Source organism: Engystomops pustulosus, chromosome 1 (genome assembly GCF_040894005.1).
Source record: "Engystomops pustulosus chromosome 1, aEngPut4.maternal, whole genome shotgun sequence".
Lineage (NCBI taxonomy): Eukaryota > Metazoa > Chordata > Amphibia > Anura > Leptodactylidae > Engystomops > Engystomops pustulosus.
Genome location: NC_092411.1, coordinates 229,576,207 through 229,603,887, shown reverse-complemented (window position 1 = coordinate 229,603,887; position 27,681 = coordinate 229,576,207). Strand labels below are relative to the sequence as shown.

The window sequence follows — 27,681 nt, the reverse complement described above, 5'->3', positions numbered from 1 at the left end:
CAAGAGAAGACAGAAGACGCTGCCGGGGATTGAGAGGATCGGGGGTGAGTATCGCCGGAAGATGAGAATTAAGCTTATTTTTTTAAAATGTGCTCAACATACATGGGGGCAGGCTGGCTGTATACGTGTGGGGGCAGGCTGGCTGTATACCTGAGGGGGCAGGCTGGCTGTATACGTGAGGGGGCAGGCTGGCTGTATACCTGAGGGGGCAGGCTGGCTGTATACCTGAGGGGGCAGGCTGGCTGTATACCTGAGGGGGAAGGCTGGCTGTATACCTGAGGGGGCAGGCTGGCTGTATACCTGAGGGGGCAGGCTGGCTGTATACCTGAGGGGGCAGGGGCTGGCTGTATACATGAGGGGGGGCAGGCTGTATACCACTTGGGGCTGGCTGTATACTACACCCTCGGCTTATACTCGAGTCAATAGGTTTTCCCAGTTTTTGGTGGTAAAATTAGGGGTCTCGGCTTATACTCGGGTCGGCTTATACTCGAGTATATACGGTAATTATTGTTTTTATGTTGAAGAAAGGCCTGGATGCAATTATTGAGAGCAAAAATATCACATGTTATGGTAAAAAAAAACATTTGTTTAATTCTTATAGATTGGACTGAATGGACCTGCGTTTTTTTCTAGCCGTACAATGCTCTCCTTTCTTCTATATATTTGGATAGTAGAACTCACAATTAGGGCATATGTGGCAACAGAAATGTAATGTATGATTATAACTAATTGATAATAACTACAAGTATGTATTAGTTAAAGAAAATATGACAAATATCCCACAAAGTTTCCTTTAAAATGGCTGAGATATTTATACAGTATTCAATAATCAGTGTATTAGGCATGGTCTTGCTTTATCAACCAACCAAAGTATACAGTGGTCAGCTTTAGGGCATACTTGCTTAAAAAATACAAATTAAACTTTAAATCAGCCATGTATAAGACCTTAACATACAATATATTGTCTATATGACTTTAATTATAATTGAATAGCTTTACATTCATCACTATTAATGCAGTTTGTGCGGAATTAGCAGAATAAAGTTGGGGAAAACAAACACTCTTATTACTATCTGCAGGCAATCAATATTGATTTTTTTTCTGGTGTGGTGTAGAAACTGCAAAGATTGCTAGTAGCAATGAACGAATGGTTAAAGATTTGCTTCATAGACGTTTCTCCAAATTCCTGTCTGAATCTGTTTGAGTCCAAGTCTGTTCAATCTAAGGCTACATTTGCATGATGTATGCCTGCCGTACGGTAGTACACTGGACATACATCGGCGCTGTGGAGAGGAGCAGGGGATGAGCGCAGGTCATCCCCGCTCCACTCCATAGGCATATATAGCGCACGCCGCCGTATCACGTAGAAAGATAGGACATGTCCTATTTCTACGGGCTATAAAGCGGTACAGTGCCGCACGTGTTCTGCACCGTGCCGCTCCTGTGCGGTGCTGTCAGCCCATAGAAGTGTATGGGGGAGGTATATAGGCTGTATATACGTCGGCCATATATACGCCCCCCATACAGGTGTGTGAATGTAGCCTAAACCATTGGGGGTCATTTACTAAGGGCCCGAATCGCGTTTTTCTGACGGGTTATCCGAATATTTCCAATTTGCGCCAATTTTCCCTGATTTGCCCCGGGATTTTGGCGCACGTGATTGGATTGTGGCGCATCGGCGCCGGCATGCAAGTGACGGAAATCGGGGGGCATGGCCGTAAGAAAACCCAACGGATTCGGAAAAACCGCCGCATTTAGAAAAAAAAGGTGTCACTTGACACACACTTACCTGCACCCAGTGTAGGACGATGAACTTCAGTGCACTCCGACGGAATCCAGCGCAGTAGCGACACCTAGTTGACATCGGGTGCACTACCTTAGTGAATCGCCGGAAGACCCGAATCCTCCGCAGAGAACGCGCCGCTGGACCGGGTAAGTAAATCTGCCCCATTGTCTTGGAAAATTGTATACAAACTAGCACTTTTACTTTGATTAGCACTTTTACTCGTCATTTCTATTATGTTGGTTGTAATTTAGTGATCACTTGAGTGCTTTTGTGCCATTTTTTTTAGAACGTTTAACATTTTTAAATAGCAAATTGTAAATACCAAGAAGTCCAAAATTCCCCTACAATATTATGTTGAAAATGCAACTTTTTTATGATAGTATGAATAAATAATCAGAATCAATACTGAATAACTTGATTTATAGAATTTTACCTGAGATAACTCATTAGTGTCCACCAATCCATTGCTGTCTTCATCAAAGTGCTTAAAAAGTTGATCTACCAAAGTCTTTTTGAGACTAAATTTGTCCATATTGTCCTTATCATTTTTTACATATCTCTGGTTTTGTGCTTCAAGTAATGCATTCTTCATCTTGCTATATTCTGTTGCTTTACACTTTTCTCCTAAAAAAGAAAAATAAAACAAATGGGTAAATGGTTAATTTTAAAAGGAGTAATAAATATATCAAACATGCTGCGTATACATTTGTGTCCGTTGTCCTCCTTTACCTTTACTACTAGTAGGAAATGAAAAGCTTTTTGAACAGCTTTATGTAAAGATTTATTAATGCAGCTTAGATTTAAGATAGCACCAATTGTTTCTAGAAGAGGTATAATACATTCACTTGCGTTGACCCTTTATGGTTCAGTAAAGTTTATTAAAGAAGAACATAAAAACAATACAAGAGGTCCGGAGGGTCACAGCCCCATAACGAAACATAAGCCAAGAGGTACAATGCGCTCAGGCAGGCATCTGGACCACTCATAAAAAATGAACAGCAAGAAAAATAATAACACAGTAAATGAGTTGATCATTTAGATAACTTTCTTTTAAGATCAAAGAAACAGACTTCCATATCAATTGATTAACAACAGAAATAAACATTGGTCAAAAGAGTCATGAATATGGCTTCAAATGATAAACTGTTTTAATTTATATAAAAATAGGATAGACCAATATGAAAACCTTATTATTGTTACAGTCTGTACTCTGAGCACTTAGCTAGATGATAAATCTAAAGCCTTAACCAATTTCACTTGGAATAATTCTAAAAACGCTTGTTGTCATTTATTTTTTATTTATTTGTCTGTTTATCTCTTATTTTTGCAACTTTTATTGAGCATTTGTGACTTTAAAAAGTTATTTTTTGTTAATTAATGTACATTCTGCATCTTCACATAAAAGACTGAAATGTAGATACTTTTGCTACTTAATTAAACAAGAAAAACTGAAATATCACATGGTCATAAGTATTTAGAACCCTTTCTGTGACACTCATATTTACGTAACATGCTGTATATTTCCTTCTGATCCTCTTTGAGATGGTTCTACTCCTTCATTGGAGACCAGCTGTTTGTAATTAAACTGATTTACTTGATTAGGAAAGGCACACACCTCTCTATATAAGACCTCATAACTCACAGTGCATGTCAGAGCCCATGAGAATCATGAGGTCTAAGGAACTGCCCAAGGAGCTCAGAGACAGAATTATGGCAAGGCACAGATCTGGCCAAGATTACAAAATAATTTCTGCAGCACTCAATGTCCCTAAGAGCACAGTGAGGTCCATAATCCTTATATGGAAGAAGTTAGGGATGACCACAACTCTTCAACAATCTGGCCATCAAGCTAAACTGGACTATTGTGGGAGAAGAGCCTTGGTGAGAGAACTAAAGAAAAACCCCAAGATCACTGTGACTGAGCTCGGGAGATACAGTAGATAGATGAAAGAAAGTTCCACAAAGTGAACTATCACTGCAGCTCTCCACCAGTCGGGCTTTATGTCAGAGTCTGCGGACAGAAGCGTTGTCCTCTCCTAAGTACAAGACATTTGAAAGCCGCATACACTTTGCAAAAAAACACATAAATGACTCTCAGACTATGCGAAATAAGATTACAGAAACCAGACAACGTAGTGATAAATGGGCAATGTACAATGCTAATCAATTCACCTCTCAGTTTTACTATTTTATATTAATTTATTATACTTTTTAGCTTTTAGTTACAGCTTGGAAACATTTTATGTTATGTTTAAAATTAATCAATTTTCCCTTCCATTTATTAATATAAACTAAATGTAATCTTTAATATTAACTTGTCATAGCAAAGTAATAATGTTTAATTTAATATTACAAATTTATGAAGCAGATATGTGAAAGTCAGATAAATCAGTTTATCCATATAGATCTATTCTTCAGACACAAAAGCAGGACAAGCCTTTGGTACATGGATTTCAACAGACTGCAAAGAATCAAATGGTAAGTGTTCATTATGAAACTTTGAAAGAAGCCAATTATTAGCAGAAGCCTGACATGAAATGCATGTATTACAATGGTTACTAAAGATACAAGAGAGCTTATTGTATCTCCATACAACTTGTTCGGATTAAAATCCAATATAATCTAATTAAAAGCTGACAGAAAAGTTTTTGTATTTTAACAAAGATAACGTCAGGGAATGACTAGCACCTTTTGTGAATTAATCTAAGCTTTACAACTTAATTGCAAAATATTAATATTTATTAACTCTAACAATGCATATTTTAAATGTCATGATAGAAAAGGTTAAACATTAGATGTGTTAATTACTTCTAATGCTAACTGCAAATAGAAAAAAATCCAACCAAGTTGAAACCATTATATGAAACCTCACACAAACTATAGCCTGAAATAACTTACTGAAGCCTGCCAAAAATCGCCAAATTCTATTTACAATCATGCATATCAACATATTAAACCATGTTTTACAGCTATCCTGCTTCTTGGCTGAGATGCGATTACCTAAATTTTAGTCTATAAAACCCCCACAAAGAGATTCTGTGTACTGTAAAGATGTGTCCACCCAATTTCTCATGAACCCAGTTTAAAGGTAACCTGTCTACACGTTTTCACAATGTTCCACAAGGTTCCTATAGTGCCCAATTAACTAACTGACGCCTTTCTTTTAGCTTAAAATGGTTTCCCTTACATACCCATAAATCAACTTTATCGTATATTAGATCGCATATCAGAGAGGGCATGTACTGCGTGGTCCCTCCTCATGTCCCATGTTTCTTCTCAGCAGGTCATGTGACCAGTGTGACATCATCTAAGGTCCTGTTACATTTGCAACATCTGCCCCATGTATGTATCCGATCACATGAAATCATAGCAGCCTCCATGGACTTCTACTCCTACCCATCCTCCATGCAGTTCTACTTTTCCCCATTCTCCATAGAGGCATGCTTTTATTTCATATAATCAGATATATAGATGGGGAAGATGGTGCAGTTGTTACAGGACCTTTGATTATATAATTCTGGTCACATGATTTTAAGTACCCAATGATGTAACATAGCTCTCCCACTGTTCCATACACAAGAATATGTGTGAATGACTCACATCAAGCGAGTGGCATATAGGTTTACAAACTGATTTTTGTAACATTGCAGCCATGGAAAGGAAATTTAGGGATAAGGAGAACACTTTTATTTGGACGGTTTAATTTGCATGACTGGTTCTCTTTAATGTTTTAATATAAAAAACCACAATTGCCAGGTGGTTGTATATAAAAACAATTAGAATAATAGTAGTAGATAGCTTCTGACAAGAACAGAAGAAAGCAATCTATATATACAAGTATCCCCGCTCACAATTTTTTTTAATTCAATGGAATTTAAAAATAATAGCTGTATTATACAGTATATGTAAGCAGCAGGAGTAGCATAGCTGCAGAACATGTCAATGTAACAGGTGCATCTCTGTTGAATTCAGGGCATATTGTAACATGTTTGAATTTATCAATAGGTCTAATAGAAGGAAGATGTACCTCACAAAATTGAGACTAGTTCACAGTTAAAGAGAGAAAGTGAAGGAGAAAAGGAAAATATTTTAAAGCCACTTCAAGGTGAGTGACCAATTATCCTCAATACCTCCAACTGCTTCAACCTTTTGCTGGTTCTAGAAAAAGTGTCAGGTTCCTCCATTCAGGGGGTTGTAAACCACACTTCTATGCCCACTGAGTCAACAACTGTCCAGATTGGCTAAAAATTTGTGATATCTCATTTAGAATATAAACCACTTATAAACCGTCTTATAATTCTACAAACAAACAATCCAAAACAAATCAAGTTTAACGTTTAATTAAAATTTCCATGAATGTACAATGTTACACAACAACCGCTAGAGGAAACATGTACGGTGACAAGGGAATTGATTTGTCACATAACCTAAATGATTTTATTTTGGAGAGGCACATTACTGTTAAATACCTGCTATTCACATGAACATTGCTCTCGTATTTATCTCTTTAGTCAGCATTAATGGTGTCATCAATTTGTATTGGAGATAAAATAAAACTATTATGCTTATTAACAAGAGCCATAAATCTTAGTAAAATACTGAACAATCATTCATGCTAAACAGATTTTGAATTAGGTTTGATTCAAGCTAATTAGGTGTCTTATCGCTTACAACCAGACCACAAACAATTTAGGCCTGGTGTGTAATGCAATCCATCATTGTAATGCCATCATTTTCTACTACAAACTGGTCATAGTTGTCTTGCTTAACCTTATACAGACTGCCTACATTTCAAATAGCAGACATTGAATATTTAATTGATATATTGTAATTGTGTGTTTTAATTTTAATTTTTTTTTATTTTAAAGGTGTTCATCACATCAATAGCCTGTTACTGTATAGTTCCTAAATATGACCATGGCTAATTTTCGGTTATGAGTGCATTATTTACAGCAATTAAGCAGCTTCCCTTCATAGATTTAAATCAAAACTGCAATCAAAATCAAGTATGATAAACCACTTACTCATAGACCCAGGCACTGTGACTGTGTGTGGTAAAATTCTTTTACTTATTATCTATGGCCTCCTTCCTTCTAAAATCAACATTTTAAATTATGGTAATGAGATCGGAAGTGGTGAGGAAGCAGGGGGAAAGATGAGATGCAGGGGGAAAGGTGTAAATGCCTGTGAAGACAGAGCAATAAAGTACTCTGGTAACACCCCTATAGTCCTTCTGGCTCATTAGCATAATTTGTTAAAATGTTAATTTTAGAAGGAAGCAGGCCATGGATAACAAATATAAACTAAATGGAAACCAATCACAGCTCAGCTTTAATTTTATAAGCTGTGGTAAAATGAATGCTGAGCTCTGATTGGTTGCCATGGGCAACTGGAAAAGATTTTCTCTTTGGCACTTCTGATAAAAAATCCCCTATGAGTAAGTGTCCCTGCTTGATTTTGATGGTAATTTCCTTTAAAGAGAATATGAGTACATAAAAACATAGTTAAGATTAGGTCATGCTGTGATTTTACTAAGATGTTATACGGAGCTATTACATAAACTGTTGCATGAATAAATTCATAAATGTCAATAGAATTGTGTGCAGTCCATTAAAAATAAATGGACAGTGCATGTTCATGATTTTTAATTATTCCTCCAATTCTGTTGGCAACTTTTTTAACTGAAATGTTTTGTTATCAAGGGAATGTCTTTTTTCTCACTCCATTTCCATCAAAGGTTTATTTGCTGCTCTTAGAACATCTGCAGGATATCCTTTATTTGAACGTATACCCAGGACTGAAGTACGCATTCCAGTCAAGGCCACACTAATGATGTGTAAAGTGGCTATATTACACACCTTCCCTTTACTGAAGAGACACAACCATGTCGAAACAGTGCTTTTTACAGTTGGAACTCTGTTCCTTCTAAAATAAATATACTGGTTTGGCTTAATCCCACACCATGTTATTAGCCATTGTTTTCCTTGTTTCATCCTAGAAAACTTATTTGCAGAATTCTCTAGTGGAGCTTACAAACCCTATCAGAAAATGGTGTGATGGAATAAGCAATGAAAAAATGCAATGCCGAATATGAAATAACTACCTGAAATTGGGGTCCAAGGAAAGGTAAGGTGGCCAAGGAGGAAATAGGAGGACACAGTATTTCCTAGTGCGTTCATATTCAGCATTACATTTTTAATTACATGTTTGGTATTCCATTTTTGTTTATTTGTGCATGAGTCACAAGTACCAAGGTTTACTGGAGGAGTGGGGGGGGGGGGGGGTGACTGATTGACTCTAAGGAAAATTGGCTGATTGCTGCTTATCCTTATGGTGTGTTTATGGCCACTATTTTTTAAAAAACTTTTTTACATTTTTGACTTTTGCTTTTCCCTTACCCTGGTTTTTCATTTTGTGCATGTCTATTCAGTGGAAAATTACTTATTCTGTATGCACAGTATTTAATAATAAAGTTTTCTATATTCATATATCCCTGCTTGTATTTTTGAGGGACTCGCACACATCAGTGTATAATGATTTGTTCGAGATGTTGGTGGCACCCAGAGTTCTTTCACATATATATAGTTTTATTCTATGAATGTGGTGTCCACTATAAAATCATTGCCTTCAGTGACCTCGACTCCACAAAGAAAGTTTACTACAACTTAACTAAAGAAACTTTTAAATTTAATGGCCTACTGTACATAATGAACTACATTTTGCTGTCTTTACTTCATATGGTACAGAATTTTCTATGCAATTTGACTAATATAAACTGCTTTTCTAGTGCTAAAAGCATTTTGTTACACCAGTGCAATAAAGCATCATTTTCACCACAAGACTTTACTTTTCTATTATACTCTGAATTAATGGATTCTATTTTATACATTTAATGGATTCCATTAGTAACTGGAATAATCATGGTATTGATTTTGTTCTTGATATTATAAAGATTAGATTCATCAACAAATCTACTGTTATTAAAGTGAGGAACAGTCATATTCATAGATACTGTCTTAGTTTTGTAACCTTTTATATTTTCGAGTGCAGGATATATATAATTTCTATTGCTGCTCATTTCATTGTTGCTTAGAAACACAGTGATCATTTCATTAAATGTAAAGGGTCAGTTTGTGGCATCGGATGTATTTAGTTGCAGCTCATGATTTGTACACAATAAAGTATATGTGTGTATGTATGCCTGCTAAAGTTATCTGCACCGTTGCGTTTACAATCACCAAATCTTGTATAGTCACTCTATCTAACTAGACTTGATTTCGAATCAAAATTTTCAACCCACACTTTCCAGAATACACTTATTAACATGGCAGTTAGAAGCTGAGCCGTGATTGGTTAAACTTTTGCCATAGGTCATTACAATGAGCTTTGATTGGTTACTATAGGCAATGAGCATATGACAGCTTATGTGTGAGGTAAGATGGATAGTGACTGAGAGACAGGCAGGGACAGTGAGTGAGAGAAAGACAGGCAAGGAGAGTGAGCAAGTGAGTGAGATTGCAGGGAAAATGAGAGACAGAGAGACATGCAGCAGGAAGAGTGATTGAGTCAGTGAAAGACAGGCAGGGAGAGTGAGTGACAAAGAGACAGATGGAGAGAGTGTGTGAGAGACAAAGATACAGACAGTGAGAGTGAGTAAGTGACAAAAAAACAGACAGGAAGAGTGAGCGAGAGACAGGTAGAGGGAGAATGAGTGAAAGACAGGCAGAGAGTGAGTTAGAGATAGATAGACAGACAGGTAGGGCGAGTGAGAGACACAGAGACAGGCAGGGAGAGTGAGAGACAGGCAGGGAGACAGAGAGATAAGAAGGGACAATGAGCAAGACAAGTAGAGAGAGTGAGTGAGATACAATAAAGGAGAGTGAAAGACAGACAGGGAGAGCGAGTGAGAAACAGACAGGGAGAGTGAGACAAAGATAGACAGGGAGAGTGAGTTAGAGACAGAGAGATCGAAAGAGTGAGTGAGAGACAGGCAGAAAGAGTGAGTGAGAGACAGAGAGACAGGCGGGCACAGAGAGTGAGTGAGAGGCAGGCAGGAAGAGTGAGTGAGAGACAGGTAGGGAGAGTAAATGAGAGACACAGAGACAGACAAGGAGAGTGAGTGGCAGAGAGACAGACAGGGAGACAGAGAGATAGGAAAGGAGAATGAGTGAGAGACAGGGAAAGAGAGTAAGTGAGAGACAGAAAAATAGAGTGAGTGAGAGACAAGAAAGGAAAGTAAGTGAGAGACAGGCAGGGAGAGGGAGTGAGTGAGACACAAGCAGGTAGAGTGAGTGAGAGACATAGAGACAGGCATGGAGAATGAGTGAGTGACAGAGAGAGATGGATATATGTATACATATGTATACATATATATGTATAGCTCAAGAAGTGTAACTAAGTCGGCAATGGACAAAAAGGGGTTCCGTCATTTTTCTACTTGGTCGCAGGAGATGTCAGATGATCATTTCATTAAATGTAATGGGTCAGTTTGTGGCATCGGATGTATTTAGTTGCAGCTCATGATTTGTACACAATAAAGTATATGTGTGTATGTATGCCTGCTAAAGTTATCTGCACCGTTGCGTTTACAATCACCAAATCTTGTATAGTCACTTTATCTAACTAGACTTGATTTCGAATCAAAATTTTCAACCCACACTTTCCAGAATACACTTATTAACATGGCAGTTAGAAGCTGAGCCGTGATTGGTTAAACTTTTGCCACAGGTCATTACAATGAGCTTTGATTGGTTACTATAGGCAATGAGCATATGACAGCTTATGTGTGAGGTAAGATGGATAGTGACTGAGAGACAGGCAGGGACAGTGAGTGAGAGAAAGACAGGCAAGGAGAGTGAGCAAGTGAGTGAGATTGCAGGGAAAATGAGAGACAGAGAGACATGCAGCAGGAAGAGTGATTGAGTCAGTGAAAGACAGGCAGGGAGAGTGAGTGACAAAGAGACAGATGGAGAGAGTGTGTGAGAGACAAAGATACAGACAGTGAGAGTGAGTAGGTGACAAAAAAACAGACAGGAAGAGTGAGCGAGAGACAGGTAGAGGGAGAATGAGTGAAAGACAGGCAGAGAGTGAGTTAGAGATAGATAGACAGACAGGTAGGGCGAGTGAGAGACACAGAGACAGGCAGGGAGAGTGAGAGACAGGCAGGGAGACAGAGAGATAAGAAGGGGCAATGAGCAAGACAAGTAGAGAGAGTGAGTGAGATACAATAAAGGAGAGTGAAAGACAGACAGGGAGAGCGAGTGAGAGACAGGGAGAGTGAGACAAAGATAGACAGGGAGAGTGAGTTAGAGACAGAGAGATCGAAAGAGTGAGTGAGAGACAGGCAGAAAGAGTAAGTGAGAGACAGAGAGACAGGCGGGCACAGAGAGTGAGTGAGAGGCAGGCAGGAAGAGTGAGTGAGAGACAGGTAGGGAGAGTAAATGAGAGACACAGAGACAGACAAGGAGAGTGAGTGGCAGAGAGACAGACAGGGAGACAGAGAGATAGGAAAGGAGAATGAGTGAGAGACAGGGAAAGAGAGTAAGTGAGAGACAGAAAAAGAGAGTGAGTGAGAGACAAGAAAGGAAAGTAAGTGAGAGACAGGCAGGGAGAGGGAGTGAGTGAGACACAAGCAGGTAGAGTGAGTGAGAGACAGAGACAGACAGAGAGAGTGAGTGAAAGAGAGACAGGCAGGGAGAGTGAGCGAGTGACAGAGAGACAGGCATGGAGAATGAGTGAGTGACAGAGAGAGATGGATATATGTATACATATGTATACATATATGTATAGCTCAAGAAGTGTAACTAAGTCGGCAATGGACAAAAAGGGGTTCCGTCATTTTTCTACTTGGTCGCAGGAGATGTCAGATGGATCGGATGGAGGCGTCAGATGGATCGTATGAACGGTAGAGAAGATTTTAGAGATATATAGCTGTTCCATATTGGTTTGTTATCTTAGATTTGACAGATTGATTGAGGTAGATCGATATCCTCCATCCGTTCCATCTGACATCTCCAGCAACCAAGCAGAAAAATGATGGAACCCCTTTTTGTCCATTGCCGACTGCCGTAGTTATCAACATAGCTAGGACGGAATGATTGGAATCCTTTTTCTATCACAGTCGGCTTCCGTAGTTACCAACATCACTTAGACGGAATGTCCGGTCTCCAGGGAAACAGACGCAAACCTCAAACACCACATTACATCCGCTCCCAAACAGCTAACTATACACTCATAAACAAACAAACATTCAGTATTTTTTACATTTCTTACCTTATATTGTACTTCCCATTTTGAAAATATGAAATTATAATGAAGTTATTTTACTAACACAGAGATGACACTATGAATGATAGACAAACAGGTCTCCCTATGTTAACATCAGTACGTATTTCCTTCACCCAAAGAGCATTGAATGTGTTTTATATGTTTTATTCCATTTTCTTATTTTTAACATGATGAAGGTGCTTGTTCAGCGCCGAAACACGTAGTTCCACTATACAATAATAAAAAGGATATGATTTTAACGGAGATGCCTACTACTGTGGATTTCTCTGACTTGCAAAAGTGAAACGTAGCTTTGACACATGTGTGAATAAACGAGTACGTTTTTGCCACATTTAAATCTTGGAGTGCTGCCATTTTTCATGGTTCTATACATATATGTATATATACATAGATATAGATATAAAATATTTTTTTGTTAACCGATTCTATTTTGTTATAACTAAGAGCAGTTATTTACTTTCTTGGGCAATACCGGGAACTACAGCTAGTACATGTATACTCATTGATGCCCAATTAAACAACCAAATACAAAACAACAAATGCTCCACAGATAAACCAATCCAAGACTATCAATATGATACAATGTAGTTATAATTTAACTTACAATGTAGTGTTAACCATTCTATGTTAAATATCTATATGATATATTTACTTTAGTAACCCACTGACAAGAATTCCACTTTGTGCTTATTCTAATTTTTGCAGTGAATGAAATATCATTATAGAATTAATAAATGAATGGTGCCCGAGGAACGGTCACTCATACGTTGTTTGCCTAGTATACAGCCAGTTAACGCTGGAGGATAAACCCGCTGGTCATTGAGAAATAGCAAGGCATAAAAAGAGGAATCCAGCATTTTTAAAACCTTCAAGCTTCATTAAACCAAAAGATGTTTCTTTATAAAATGCTCCCATGGCCAATATACTTTAGATGTAGACAGAATAAAAGTTGCACTTGGCATGGTTAAGCAATGCATTTTGAGCAAAGAGCAAACTTCTTGAAACTAATCGCTTAACCTCTTGAAGAGCAAGTTTTTCATGTTTTTTTGTGTTTCTGTTTTTCACTCCCCTCCTACCACAAGTCTTATCTTTTTGATTTTTCTGTGTACAGAGCTGTCTGAGGGTATGTTATCTATGGAATAAATTGTACTTGTTAGTGGCTCCATTTAGTATTATGTGCCATTTAGTGGAAGCAGGAAATTGAAAATGTGGTGGAATTAAAAAAAAAAAAAACATTGGACTATGTTCTGATGGGCTTTGTGTTTACTATTATTTCAAAACTTAGATGGATTGCTAAAATATAGAATATACAGCAATACATCCGTATTGCAATAAATGGTCCATAAACTGTAATACCTAATGCTGAGTGACAGCTATGGGAGCCTCGACAGGCTCCCAGATGCCATGTCAACCCATTGGAGCTCTCGGATGACATGCAGTGATGTTAAGTGCCGCGCTCAGTTAAAACATGGCACCTAGCAGATTAACTGTGGCAATCTGTGCCAGCACTGATGAAACCAGTTACCAACCGCTGTTAGAGGGAGCAGTAAACTACTTTATCACCAAGATTCCACGATTTTCTCATTTTCTGTTATTAGTCATGTTTTAAGACAAGCTTATAATGGAAGTAATGACAGACTTTATAAAGCATTTATAGAAGTAAAGTAATAAAATTACTCTACAAGAAACTGTGAGCTTAAAGAAAATGCTTTACCAGTCCTTAAACTGCCCCTATTCTTCCCCCAAGCAACAAGCGTTACCGATGAAGCAAATGGTGAAATAACAATGTCCAGGGATATGAAAAATAAAGCTGTCCTCACTACTGCTGCTGGCTTATAAATGATCATACATCAGATTCATTATATCAACTTATTTTCCAGTTTCTAAGTTGCCAAAAGCATAGACACAGGTTTCCACTTGTAAATACTTGATTAAACTTTTGAAGAAAAAAAAAGTTTATATTCATAGTTTTCAGTAAAGAACCTATTAAAGATCCTCCTCTTACATTCTAACCACATTTCCTGTGGCAGGTAATATGCTTTGTAATCATCTTGAAAAGAATGAACACTTAGAAGATCAAGCAAACCATTTTTAATTTGCAGAGTTTTCATTTATTTTCTGCCGGTGTACATGGTGTCTGTTTCCTAAAGACAGTTGGAGCTGTGAATTATATCCCCAGGCATAAAAAGGCACAAATTCCACCAACACATTTAACATAGCAGATAAAGATACATGAATTTTGATACATAAACACCAAAAAAAAACAATTTACAATGATAAATGACCCCATATGTGTTTTTTTCCCTTTTACTGTATTCTGCATTTAGACTGTAATCAGACTATCCTTCTGCCTTGAGATTTTGCATTGCATTTGCCCTCTTTGTTGTGACCTGGCTCTGGTGACCATTCTTGTGTGTTTGTTTTGTCTTGTCTTTGTTTCGTTGTTTCTGTCTCCTTTCTGATGTATCTGAATCCATTTTTGATTGTATAACACAATCTAGGTGCTGGCTTTTGTTTACCTCTGATTGAGTCAGCATTTATAAATGAGAAGGTGTGTCCAAATCCTTTTGGCCATAGAGTTTAAAAATTATTTTATTATTGCAGAGATGACATTTTAGATTTTTGTATCCTCTAGGCAGGATGTTGGTTTCTTAAAGCCATTTTAGGTTTATAATGTAATATCCAGTAGCAGATATAAAGAGTGGCACTCACCAGTAAAATACTCTAGCTAGTGGAAATGCTGAAGTAGTGAGTAACAGCAGTCTCTACTGTAACACCACTTGCTTTTACCTGCCCTTCAAATAAAAGTAAGATCATTTTGCCAGCGAGTACCACCTTATTCCATTTACCATTAGACTTTTGGAAAGACTTTCACTTTATGCAAACTGAGCACCACTAGAGTTTAGCAATCAAAGCCTCCTTCTCTTCAAGTAGGTGGATAATGGATGTGTACATTTCTAATTAAAAATACCCCAGTTTCTTATGATTGTCAACAAGGAACTTTTAATTCCTGCATACAATATCTTAATTGGTTACTACTTATGCAATGTGTTGTACACAATACACACTATGTAGCAAGATTTCTATAGACTGACATCAAATGTACATGAGCAGTTCACAGTCCATTTTCTCCTGTCATTTAAAATAACATATTTTATATCTTGTAAGAACATTTCTACCCTGACATGGAAGCACTTACCATATAGCATTCTAAAAAAAGGAATGCAAAAAAGAGTAAAAATCTAAGAAAGAGAACATTATAATTCACCATCCATTAAGTTGTCTTGGCAAATTCAAGGGAAAGAGGTATAGGCATAAATTAACTTGGACAGCATTATTTTGTACTTTACAATTGTCTTTGCTCCTCATGTAATAAACATGCCATGGGATTTGTGCAATAGGTTTTTTTATTGTGTTTTGCAAAAGCAGAATCTCCCACCCATTATATTCAAACTGATCTTGCCCGATGTGTAGCTCGATGTGGTTGGTACACCTAGCATATTTTTGTACCAATCACTTTGTACAATATACACACAACTGTATACACATCACACACTGACATACATATATTCATTGTGTGGAGACCAGAGCAATGTCCCTTATACAGCAAACATAACAGTATCACTTTCACCATATTTAACAGCAAAAAACTATTAAAATTCCATCTCAACATACATATTTTCTATATTGTTTTTTAAGGATTCATTAGACTATAGTTTATGCAATAAGATGAGGCATACAATATATTTTTTTAATAGTAAAGGAAAAACTGCTAAACACAAAAATGGAAAAACACATCTTTCCATTTTTCAATGATATTTTAAGTGGTAAATTTTTTTGAGACAAAATATCTTTGCAAACTACACATTTTTACTTGCACTGTGTAAATAAATACTATTTGTTTAATTTTTTTGCTAGTTTGGCTCAGAACAAGGCACAGAGCAACTGGTGTGGATGATGGATTTGGATGCCTTTTTTTATCACATGGGTAGTTTGCGCAGAAACCACTTTGATGGTCTTCTGAGTGTCGAATGTGATTCTAGCGGTCTAGATACAGCACTACTGTACTGTAGTTCTGCTCCTACCGGCCAGTACACTGTTCTAAATGAAGAGCCAACTATATACTGACTGTCACAGTTAACAGTGTCTCACAGAGCAGTATATAGTTGTAGAGCAGTAAGATTGTGGTTAATAGGAGTGTCAAGCAATATCCCAAAAAATGCAGGTGAATGACAGGCCATGCAAATGAGATACACAAATACCTCATTTTTATGATTGGTGATCATAAAAATGGTTTTAGTTATATTGATACACTCTAATACTGTTTACTGTAGTGCAGATCAAGGAGCAACAAATAAAGGGATAACATTGATAAACTAAATCTACAACCCTTTACATTTTCCAACGTTCATTGTCCTCATGGTCAGACTACCACTAATCATAAAGTAGGGTCATATTGATAGGCCCCCACTAATAGCACCTTGACAATCTGTTTTAGAATTAAAAGTAGCATAATGCATATTAAGTAAGTAGCTTTATGGTTATTCAACCCATAGACCATAGAAAAAGTTTGGAGCAAAAAGAAAGAAAACCTTTCTAATAAATGTTTCCGAATATACATTGAAAATATATTTCAATATCCCCATGCAAAGCATAAACTGCCCTATCTTTTCTCACGTTGTGTCTGCTTTTCCTCTCAGACAGATGATCGGATTTACTTTGGTTTTTTAATAAGAATTAATGAAAATTAAAGAGGATTTATTGACTGATGACAGATGGCGCGAGGATTTTGTGGAGGTGTTATGCATTTGTAAAGAGAGTGATATCAACCTCTGGCTGTAGACAAAATGTGGGGAAATAAATTAAAAACGTCTCGCTTGATTAATTTGAAAAATACAAAAATTTGTTGTGAATATTATACTTTTCCTGTTTATATTTTTCTGCCAATCATTGTATGAGACCATATTAACTCATTCATTCATAAGGCTTTTAATTCTGTGTGTAAGTAATCTTGGTACTCTTTACTAGGAGGCATCATTATGTCCTTACAAAAGTGGTTTGGATGATAAAGTATCAAGTTTGACCACTTGGTATCATCTGAGATGTCATAATGGCACCAAATCAAAACTTCCTTTCATATTCTTTTTTATAAAAATTTCTCACAATGCTCCTCAATGCTCAATTCTGAACACCTTGGAGTACATCAAGGATGCCAACCTTCTTTAACTGAGGGTCACACCCAGGTTCAGACTTGCCAACAGGTTTATAACATATACATAAAATGTCTAGCCAATTAGTATCCTTCCTACTTGCCCAAGGACACTGTAGCATCTTTCTATTTCCTGAAGCTGGCTGCTTTATGGGCATGTATTCCTGGCTTACAGAGCTTATCGGGCCTAAGTTAAAGGTAAAGTCCATGTCAGCAGGTTACTGAGAGGGCTCCTTGGGACCATAAAAGTCAGAGGTAATATGGATATGAATGGATGTCAGGTGGTGTACAGTGGTGTGCCCCATGAAAAGACTTTCCGGTTCGGATTCCAGTCCAACACTGGCCACATTAGTCTTATAGTTGCCTTCAAATGTGCCAATTGTACTCATAAGACTACAAATATATCTATTCCTTAACAATTATGAAAGCTGTTAAGAAGTAGAAACTTTTACACAACCTTAAAGGGAACCTGTTACTGCATGGCTGGTAAACCCACAAACATACCTGATAGGGGCTATTAAGTGTTGTCCAGGCATGTCCTTATAATGCTTCAAAGGTGGCTTTACGCTGACATATTAACTTATTTTCACAGACAAGTACCATTCGAGGGGTAGGATTCAGGGTAGAGGAGTCAAGCGCCCACCCTCCAAGCCATTACATCATGAAAACCACGCCTCCTTCCCTCCATTAAGCCAATAACTGTCCAGTCTCCTTATATCCCTGTCCTCCGGTGCTCTCATTTGAAATCTTGCGCACACACAGTTTCTCTGTGTACGTGCAGGGCCAGAGAGGAGATAGGAAGCGCATTGTGCATGTGCAAGATTTCAAACAAGAGCAAGGGGGGAGGCGCAAGAGATACAGGAGGCAGGACAGGTATCGGCTCGACGGCGGGAAGGAGGCAGGGTTGGGGCCTGGAGCGTGGGTAAGCACTTAACTCCCCTATCTCAAACCCCACCCCCTGACTGGTGCCTGTCTGTGAATATAAGTTTAGATTTCAACATAAAGGCCGCTTTGAAGCATTAAAAGGGCATGCCTGGAGAACACTTAACAGCCCCTATAAGATATGTTTGTGGGTTTACCAGCCATGCAGCTGGTGACAGGTTCCCTTAATGCACACAATTCATATTAGGTACAGATATTTGTGTGGAAAATTCATAGTTTAACACAATAATAATTTACTTAATGCAATCAATTGTAGTGCATGTAGGATTTTTCATCCGCAGATTGTTAATTTTACGCAACAGATGTAACCCATTATTTTCAAATCATTGACATAATTTTTCTAATGTAAGGTTTTTGATGCTAGCCATGGTGTTTCTCTGCCTAAACATCTACATTTTTTGCATCTGGCCTATTACCCTCTGAGACTTTAACATTGCATGGTGGAAGTAAGATTCTCCAAACCATGCATAAAAACTTGAATCAAGTTGCAAATGCAGCATGGAGACAAATTTATCTTTGTTAACCTTGTGTTTCTCATATATGGATTAGATGAAATGAAGAACAGCATGAATTCAGGAAAATATTTGACCTTCACCATGTCAGATGATTATAGATCTACAAAGGCACCATGGCTTCCACTTGTAGATTATAATGTTGCTTGTGTGTCTGGAGGATTCTGGGACAAGAGGTTGCTATGGAGGCATGATGAGGTACAAAAAGTACCACTGGCATAGAAGTATATGCAACTTTGTAAGGAAGTTTATGAGGAAACTATTAGTTTTACAGCTGCCAAATGTCGGTAAATACTAATAGTGAAACTGCTCACTGAGGCATATACTGTAAAAACATCCCACCTACAGGTGGCTTTGAACTCGATGTGGCCTCCTAAATGTAGACACCAAAGTTGCTATGGTTCAGAGCTGAATCATATATATGATTGTGTTCACACAAGGTGAACGAACCAAAGCGAAGACAATTAAAGAAGATAATATCATGGAATCTTTATTAATGAAACATACAAATACAATTTTAACAAACAGGGCATAAAAAATGTGCAGCCACCAGATGTTGTTGCGCGGACAGAGGAGTCAACCCTTAGGGCACAGCAGCAACCCATCCAATAAGTATTATTGTATACAGGCTTAAACCAAACTAGCGTTTCGGTATGAAATGTACCAACTAAAGCAGTAGCTGGTTCACTGTGTAAAGTGCATCAGAGTGGACAGCCTAAATGAAGCAAATCATGCTTTCTTACCCATATTGTGGATAGGATTGGTGTCTGTGCCCTGGGTGACTCCAGCCCCGACGCACGTTTCGGCTTGAATGAGCCCTCGTCTGGGGGTCAAAGAACCCAAATTCTACACATAGCTGTATCTACATGATTTAACAATGCAGAAATTATTGTGTAAAATACAAAGACACTGGAGGATGGGGTAGCAACAAGTTGACTGGTTTCCTCTACAGCTTAATTTTTTGTCCCAGTTGAGATAAAACTGGCTCTACTAAGACAAAAAGTAAGTAGTAGAAGAAACCAGACAGTGTAGTGATAAAGCCACCCCCCCTCCCCCCGCACTGTGTACACTAGGGTTGTAAACACTACGGGGCACATTCATCATACGTTGGCACAATGTGCATAGAATTGCATAGAACCTGATATTGAATTGTGCCATAGACTGTACCTGAACAAGTGCAGGCTATAGACACAAATACCCTGTCCTGCCCCACTGAGCCATCGGGCACACCCCCAAACATCCCACCTTGACCATTTGGCATAGAAGTGGCATTAGGGGAAAATAGGCACAACTTCTGGCGCACAAGCCCTTATTAATGTACCTCTAGGTGCCTTGGCTTCACAGAAATCTATCTAAGGTCATCTGGTGTCACACAGGTGCATGGCTCATTATAGCACACAGCTGTGATTACTGTACTGTGACTGTAATAATCCGTTAAATCACCTTACCGTAGAAAGATTTCTCTGCAGTGGAAATAAAACTATGAAGCTTCCCAAACGAAGATCTAGAAAACCATTAGGAATTGATGCAGAAAGTATATTGGAAAAATGTTTAACTTTTCATTACAGAAACTAGGAGTTGACAACCCCTAGCATGCATATAAGTGAGTTGCACACTGCTCACAGCCTAACAACTGGCCAGAGTATGCGACACATGCACAATGAGAAGTGAAGAAGAATCGCTCTATCTCATTGCGCATGACAGTAAGCTAGAGCTCACTGCGCAAGCACAAGAAATGCCTGCGGCTGTGATCTGGTATAAGTGGAGGGAGGAAGGAACAAGGGGAGAGGCAGAGGGAGGGGATCAGAGGAAGAATCAATGCAACAACTGTTTTTCTCCAGGACTTATTAGAAGCTACTGGCAGGGAGCCAGGTACGGTACATATATGATTATAAACAACAAAATTATTCTGGACTTTAATGAAAGCATTTTTATAATGAGCCTACTGGAACCTGTCATAATTGAAAAACAACCTTCGTGATGACAGGTTCCCTTTAAGCAGAACAATTTTGACCTTTGCTATGGTTTCTCAGTTACACTCTCAATAATGTTCTCCACAGTTTTTTTGTACTCCTGATGAAACCTGCTTTTGGCACCAACATTAGCACCTATCACACAATTTATAATTCAACTAAAAACATGGACAAAATGAATACCATAATGATACTGTAGCTTTTTACTATGGCCATGCATCAAGCTAGGCAGTCAATAAAAATCATTTTAAGTGATATAACCAATGCTTCAATGTTTTTCATAATATAAATCAATAAGGAGTTTAATCTATCAGAAGTGATACAAATGACAAAACATCTTATTAAAAAATAGCATATTCCCCCTTGCAACCAGCATTAATAATAGCAAGAAACTGGTAACATCAAGAGACTTCACTAAATCAAAAGTATAAAAGATCATTATTTGTTGGCAATCTAATTTTGATTCCAATCTCAGGAAATGATGAACAGTGCTGCAGCTGAAATGAAATACAGTATGTATAAGGATTGCTTTTCATACATTTTACTGATATTCATTTCTTGGACTGTTAATAAAGTGTAAACTGCATTCTAAAAAAAGAAACAATATAATAAGATTAACAATTGCTTTATTTCAAGCCTTCACTTTATCAACAGTTCATCACAAATGATTGGCAGAACTGTGAAATACATCAGACAATATATTCTAAGTGCTATATGACAATATATTCTAAGGATTGAAAATTGAACATAAGATATGATTAAACACTATAATAAATTAGCTTGCTAGGTGCCATCGACAAAGAAACTTTTTGCTGATTTAACCGAAACAGATAAAATCAGATGATGAAAAAACAATCCATGTAGTGTGCAGGTGGCAGAGATGCTCCAATATTTTTAGACTGTAACCAGATTTGGCAGTACAGACTAAGCATCTAATGTGTCTCAACCGAATCGCAATGAGGAGTTTATACCAAGCTTTAACTTAATGTATACATCTTTATAATACAAGGTTAACTACAGATAGAACACATATGATGATTAATACATGAAAAAGATGGACTCCGGGCCATTAATGTATATAATATGGTTATAAATGACAAAATAAAAACAGTTTGCACCCATTGCAGGCTTGTATGCCATGCTCTGATAAATCACCACCTTTGATGTCTCAGTTAAGAATTTTTTGTCTCAGTTGTTACAAAAAAAGTCTCAGCTGTGATCAAAAAGTACTATAAGAAACTTGGCAACGTAGAGATAAATCCCCCCCTTATTGTATTTTACATTGTGCCCTGGCAGAAGATAACCATGAGAGGAGTCTGATGGTAGCTTTTCCCTTTTATATAGACACATGGCCTATGGAGAACTGTGTGATATAGCTGTTGAGTAACTAACTATATGGTTGACAGATTTTTAAATTTTATGTGCTGTCTTAGGGGGCAATTTTTCAACTCCTCCCAAGTGTATGAAATGTATAACAATTATTCTTAATTGTCTGACTATTCTCCTGTTAACATTTGGATTTTTATGCCCTGCTAGTCGGGATTGTGAGGGAAAAGAATCCATTTTCTCTTTCATTCTTTTAAGATGTCTTTACAAAGACCCCTATGCATAGTACCATCCCCCGCGCACACAGGTCATCTTACACTGATATATCCTGTTCAAGGCAATTGGAATGCGAGCATGCTCAGTAAGTTTCTTTCTTTGTCCCAAGAACCTATAAAAACTGTCTGCTACCTAAATAAATTGGAATGCTCAAACACATGAGGGTCTGAGTGGTTCACCGAGCAGCTCGTACTATACAATGATTTGGACACACATCACATCAGAGATAGAGATATTTCTCTAACAGGATGTTCCAGTCTTCTTAGAAAAGAAGACTACCATAATGGTTATACATATGAATGAGGGCACATTTTGGGCATAGGTTGATGATATTGAGTAATTGAATTAAAAATATATACATAGTAGGATTTATGTTGTATTGTTATTATATTACCCAGCCAAGGTGATACAGTCAGATGCAGTAGCCAATATTTACAGAATCCTGGACATAATGGTTATGTAATATATGTATGTGTGATATTGTGGATATTACGGTATATGTATTGTGGAATTTTAAAATAATTAAAGAGATTTATTGATTTGTATGGTAATTATGACTCCTTTGTGGGAACTCTTCAATTTTCACAGTAGCAGCACAGTGGATGAGAAATCTGTGACAAATCTGCAAAGTTGTAAAAAAATCATCTAAAAAAGCACATCAAAGGAACTTTCTTTTGGCACACTTTAAAAAATGTAGCCTGTTGCTTCATTTAATAAAGCAAAATTCAGTACATATGTACATTTATACATTGCTTCAGTTCAAACCCAATCCTTCATGGCCCTATTGTAATTTAATGAGCTTGTGATAGCGATAATGAACAAGCTTTTAATTTCTATATGAATATCTCTCAGGATCTAGGCAATTTGTGTGGCACACATTGCCACAGTGAGAAATTCCCGGGAAATTTAGGGGTGTCAAAAACATTCCTCAGTCTGGGATTCTAAAAGACAATAAAGTTAAATTGAAAAAAAATTTTAAGCAATAATAGTGAAACAAACTAATAAAGAGGAAATATATCATACACAAACACATTGCGAGCGCATGATTGAGTCCCCACCCCTTGGCCACACGTATGTATCAGAGGGCAGCTAGCCCATCGTCAGATTTTATGCCAGGCCCTGTCTGGAGAAGAACTGAGCCATAACCTAGACCTGTGGACATGAGCCAGCGCAGGCAATAGCCAATGTATACTTTGCCACGGGACACAACCCCATGACACCCCTCCACACCAACTTGGCATATAAGTGGCATAAAAGGGGAAATAAAGAATGCAGAAAACTGGCATACAAGCTCGGATAAATACCCCCCATAACCTTGCACAACCCAAATAAAATGAATGACTGCCAATAAATAATTACAAAAATGGATTTCCCCAACTGTATTTGATGATAAAAAATAAGCAAATACAGCACAAATTATACAACTGTCCCAAAGGTATGGTGCATTTTTCTGTCCTAAATCAAATTGAAATTTAGAAGATGTAAAGTTAACCCGTCTTAAATGAGACCAGATTTTTCATTCATCATTGGACATGTTGATAAATTTAAAGCCGGTTTACGTTCCATTGGCAACTTTTAGCAAATTTTTTCCAGTATTTTCCTAACAATTGCTAGGTAAACAGAAGCAAAACCCCAGCTTCCCAAACCCGTGTTTAAAGCCAGCTTTAATTTCACCGCTGATCACATTGATCAGTGTAAAAACAGGATCAAGCACAAGTACAGAACATTAGATCATTTCCACAGAACTTCATTCGTTAGAAACTCTGCTGCTATACAATTTACATGGTCACAATCCATCAGATGGTGAAGGCAGTTTGAATAAAATTTTATTTACATTTTCAGTATTTCCAAATATTATACTCACAGTCCAATTCAAGAATTCCCTGCTAAATATCTGTACCTATCATGATAAAATCGAAGGGATTTCTAAAACGTGCTGGTTTGTAAAATATCCATATTTATAATAATTGGCTTCTTGGGGTGCACAGTTTCCAGTTTGGTTATTAGATCATTAAAGCTGACATACATCATGTTTTTCATTATCAATATATACAGTATACAAGCACATATTCCTAATTACCGCTGAAATGAGATCTCAGAGAAGATATTGCATTCTTACAAGTCTCATTTGCTCAGTGTATGAGAACAATTTATCATACACTTCAGAATAAAGCAAATTTATGACTTGGAACAGCACAGTAATTATTAAAGGGGAAACTATGAGTGAGATTATTAATTGAAGGTAATTATTATGATAGATATTTTCCCAATGCCCTTCTTCTGATGTGAACATATTCATCCATAATCTCAGGAGAATGGACACACATTGTCTGGAAACATATGTCTAGTTTATACTAGAAATAAATATTTATACTATAATAATTTATTACATTCCGTGTTTTATTCTCCACTAGACATTACTTGACATCTACAAACTATTCAGAAGATCAAATGTAAATGTAGTGTTTAATCAGAGAAATATTTTGTTGGGAATTTTTAGATATACATGTTGAATAAGTCAAGTTTACATAACCCAACGTTTACCATTTCTTGAAAACATAAATGATACTGCAGATGAAGAATGGTCAATTTAAAGCTTTTCTCATCTCAGAATTTTATGTCACTAACATTTTAACAATTTTTTTCAGAATTAAAAGAGAATATAAGAAAATGAGTAATACATCTTAGCAGAGCAAAGTACCTCTGTCTGCACTTACTGTGGTTAATATAATACTACTTTCCTACGCTGTATATTCTACAGTATTCGGTTTTGCTTGCAAGAGAGACAGATTCCCACATACATGTCATATTACGCATGAAACTCTAGGGACAAGGAGGCAGTGATTAAAAACAGCTAGGTCTCTGCCTATCAGCTACAGGAAGACTATAAGTTTACTGACAAAAACTGCAGAGGAAAAAACTGCTAGAAATAGAAGATTTCAAGTGATACAATAATTTCATATGGAAAACTGGCCTATTGTGTTTTGCAACATTTGTTGAAAAGGGATATACACGTGGACAAAACTGTTGCTACCCCTCGTTTAAAGGGGTTGGCCAATTTACTTCACATTTTTTGTTATGTGTGTGTAAGTGTTGGGTCAGTATATTAGGTACCGTATATACTCGAGTATGAGCCAACCCGAGTATAAGCCGAGACCCCTAATTTTGACACAAAAAAACTGGAAAAAACTATTGAGTCACAGCCCCCCCAGTATATAGCCTGCCAGCCTCCTGGAGTATATAGCCAGCCAGCCCACTGGAGTATATAGCCAGCCAGCCCCATCAAGTATATAGCCTGCCAGCTCCCTCGAGCATATAGCCTGCCTGCCCCCTCGAGTATATAGCCTGCCTCTCTGCCCCCTCAAGTATATAGCCTACCAGCCCCTCCCGGGCCGTCTGAGGCACCATGACGTCAGCTGACGTCACGAAGACTGTGACAGTTCAGGACCCAATGTCGGAGCCGCGATGGATGCCGGGGAGCGTCAGAAGGTGAGTTAACTTTTTGTTTTTTCCTTGACTCGAGTATAAGCCGAGTTAGGGTTTTTCAGCATATTTTTTGTGCTGAAAAACTAGGCTTTTACTCAAGTATATATGGTAATTTACCAATATACCTATATCTATTAAAAGTTCTGCATTGCTTTCTTGATATATGAATTGAAGCCTCCTGCAGAGGGAGGGTCATGTGATCTCAACTGGTGATTTTTCATGGTGATTTCCACAGAATTAAAAAAATAAATAAAACTCATAAAACAGACTTGGACAGAAATAATGGTTTCCTGAACTTAATATTTTGCTGCAAAAACTTTTGAGGCAATCACTCGAAATCTGTCAATGTGACTTCTGCACCTCTCAACAGGTATTTTGGCCACTCCTCATGAGCAAATTGCTACAGTTGTCTGGGTTGTGAAGGTGCCTTTTCCAGAACTGTACGACCTTTCAATCACTTTTTATAGAACTTTTATATTTTTTAAAACGGCAAAAAAGTGCCATTTTCGACTTTGAGCACTATTTTCTGTTATGAGGTTAAACGCAGTAAAAAACTGTTATATTTTGATAGATCAGGCATTTTTGGACGTGGTGATATCTAATGTGTTTATGACTTTTTATTGTTTATTTATATTTATATCAGTTCTAGGGAAAGGGGGGTGATTTGAATTTTTAGGTTTATTATAATTTATTTTTTGAACCCTAGGTTGTCTGATCGATAATATCATATACTGCCATACTACAGGGTCTGTCTTGTCCAGGCCCTGGTTACTAGGCTGCGTTTATCTGGTTTAATATTAGATTATGGGGCCTTTAGAAAACACCAATGTTTCAATCAGCAAAAATGAAGTCTGGTTTGAAAGCTTTCCAGTTTGTGCTCAATCTATAGCATGTAGTGGTTTCTAACAATTTTTCAAATAACTAAATGATGCTCCTTGGAAATAATAAAGCTTCTCCAGAAATCCCAGATAAAAGAATTTTGCTAAGTCCCCTTTCACACGAATGTATTAAAATGGCGTATGCCACCCATACCGTTTTCATAGGGGTAGCACATGGCAACATCCACTACAATTGGCACGTAAAAAAAAAGAACATGTCCTCTATTCTCCTGTATTTCTGTTCCGAATACCCTATAAAAGCTTATGGGAACATTTAAAATATATGTTGCATCATATGCAGCCGTATATATGTTTAGATCCATGGATTTTGGGGTCAAGCAAGCTAGTAACATAATTTGGAGACCCATTACATTTTACAGTATACGGATACGGAGACATATGTACACATACGGTTAAAAAACATCATGTATATACAGGCAGTCCCCGGGTAACATACAGGTTCTGTAGGTTTGTTAAGTTAAATTTGTATGTAAGTCAGAACTGTATATTTTATAATTGTAACCGCAGACAGAATTTTTTTGGTCTCTGTGACAATTGTATTTTAAAAATGTAGGATTATCATAAGAACTAGGATTAACAATAAAGCTTAATTGCAGACACGTTTGATAACTGTTACAGCTATTTATTGTAGCCCAAGGGTAAAGTACAGTAAATTACCAACATCCAGAGGTCCATTTGTAACTAGGGGTCATCTGTTAGTCGGGTGTTCTTAATTCCTGTACAGCCAAATGCAGCATAGTACATGACTGAAAAAAACATACATTCTTGTGAAAGGGGCTTAAAGGGATATTCCCATTACAGCAAATTACTGTTATTGTTTGTATGATGAAAAGTTATACAATTTTTCAATGTACTTTCTGTATCAATTCCAGATGGTTTTTCTAGATCTCTGCTTGCTGTCATTCTACAGAAAGCTTCTATGCTTACTTCCAGTGGATAGAAATCTGACCATGGTCACACAGGTGTGTGGTGCGTTATGTCACAA

The 27,681-nt window shown here is 37.4% G+C and overlaps 1 protein-coding gene across 2 annotated transcripts in view; it reads right to left on the bottom strand.

The window, feature by feature from the left end:
- The window catches only part of FSTL5 (follistatin like 5), a 335,086-nt gene that overhangs the window by 145,007 nt on the left and 162,398 nt on the right, over positions 1–27,681 (bottom strand). For both annotated transcript variants that reach the window (XM_072120407.1, XM_072120416.1), the window contains exon 5: positions 2,220–2,410. In XM_072120407.1, coding sequence (XP_071976508.1) covers positions 2,220–2,410 — 191 coding nt within the window. The remainder of the gene's footprint in view (positions 1–2,219; positions 2,411–27,681) is intronic.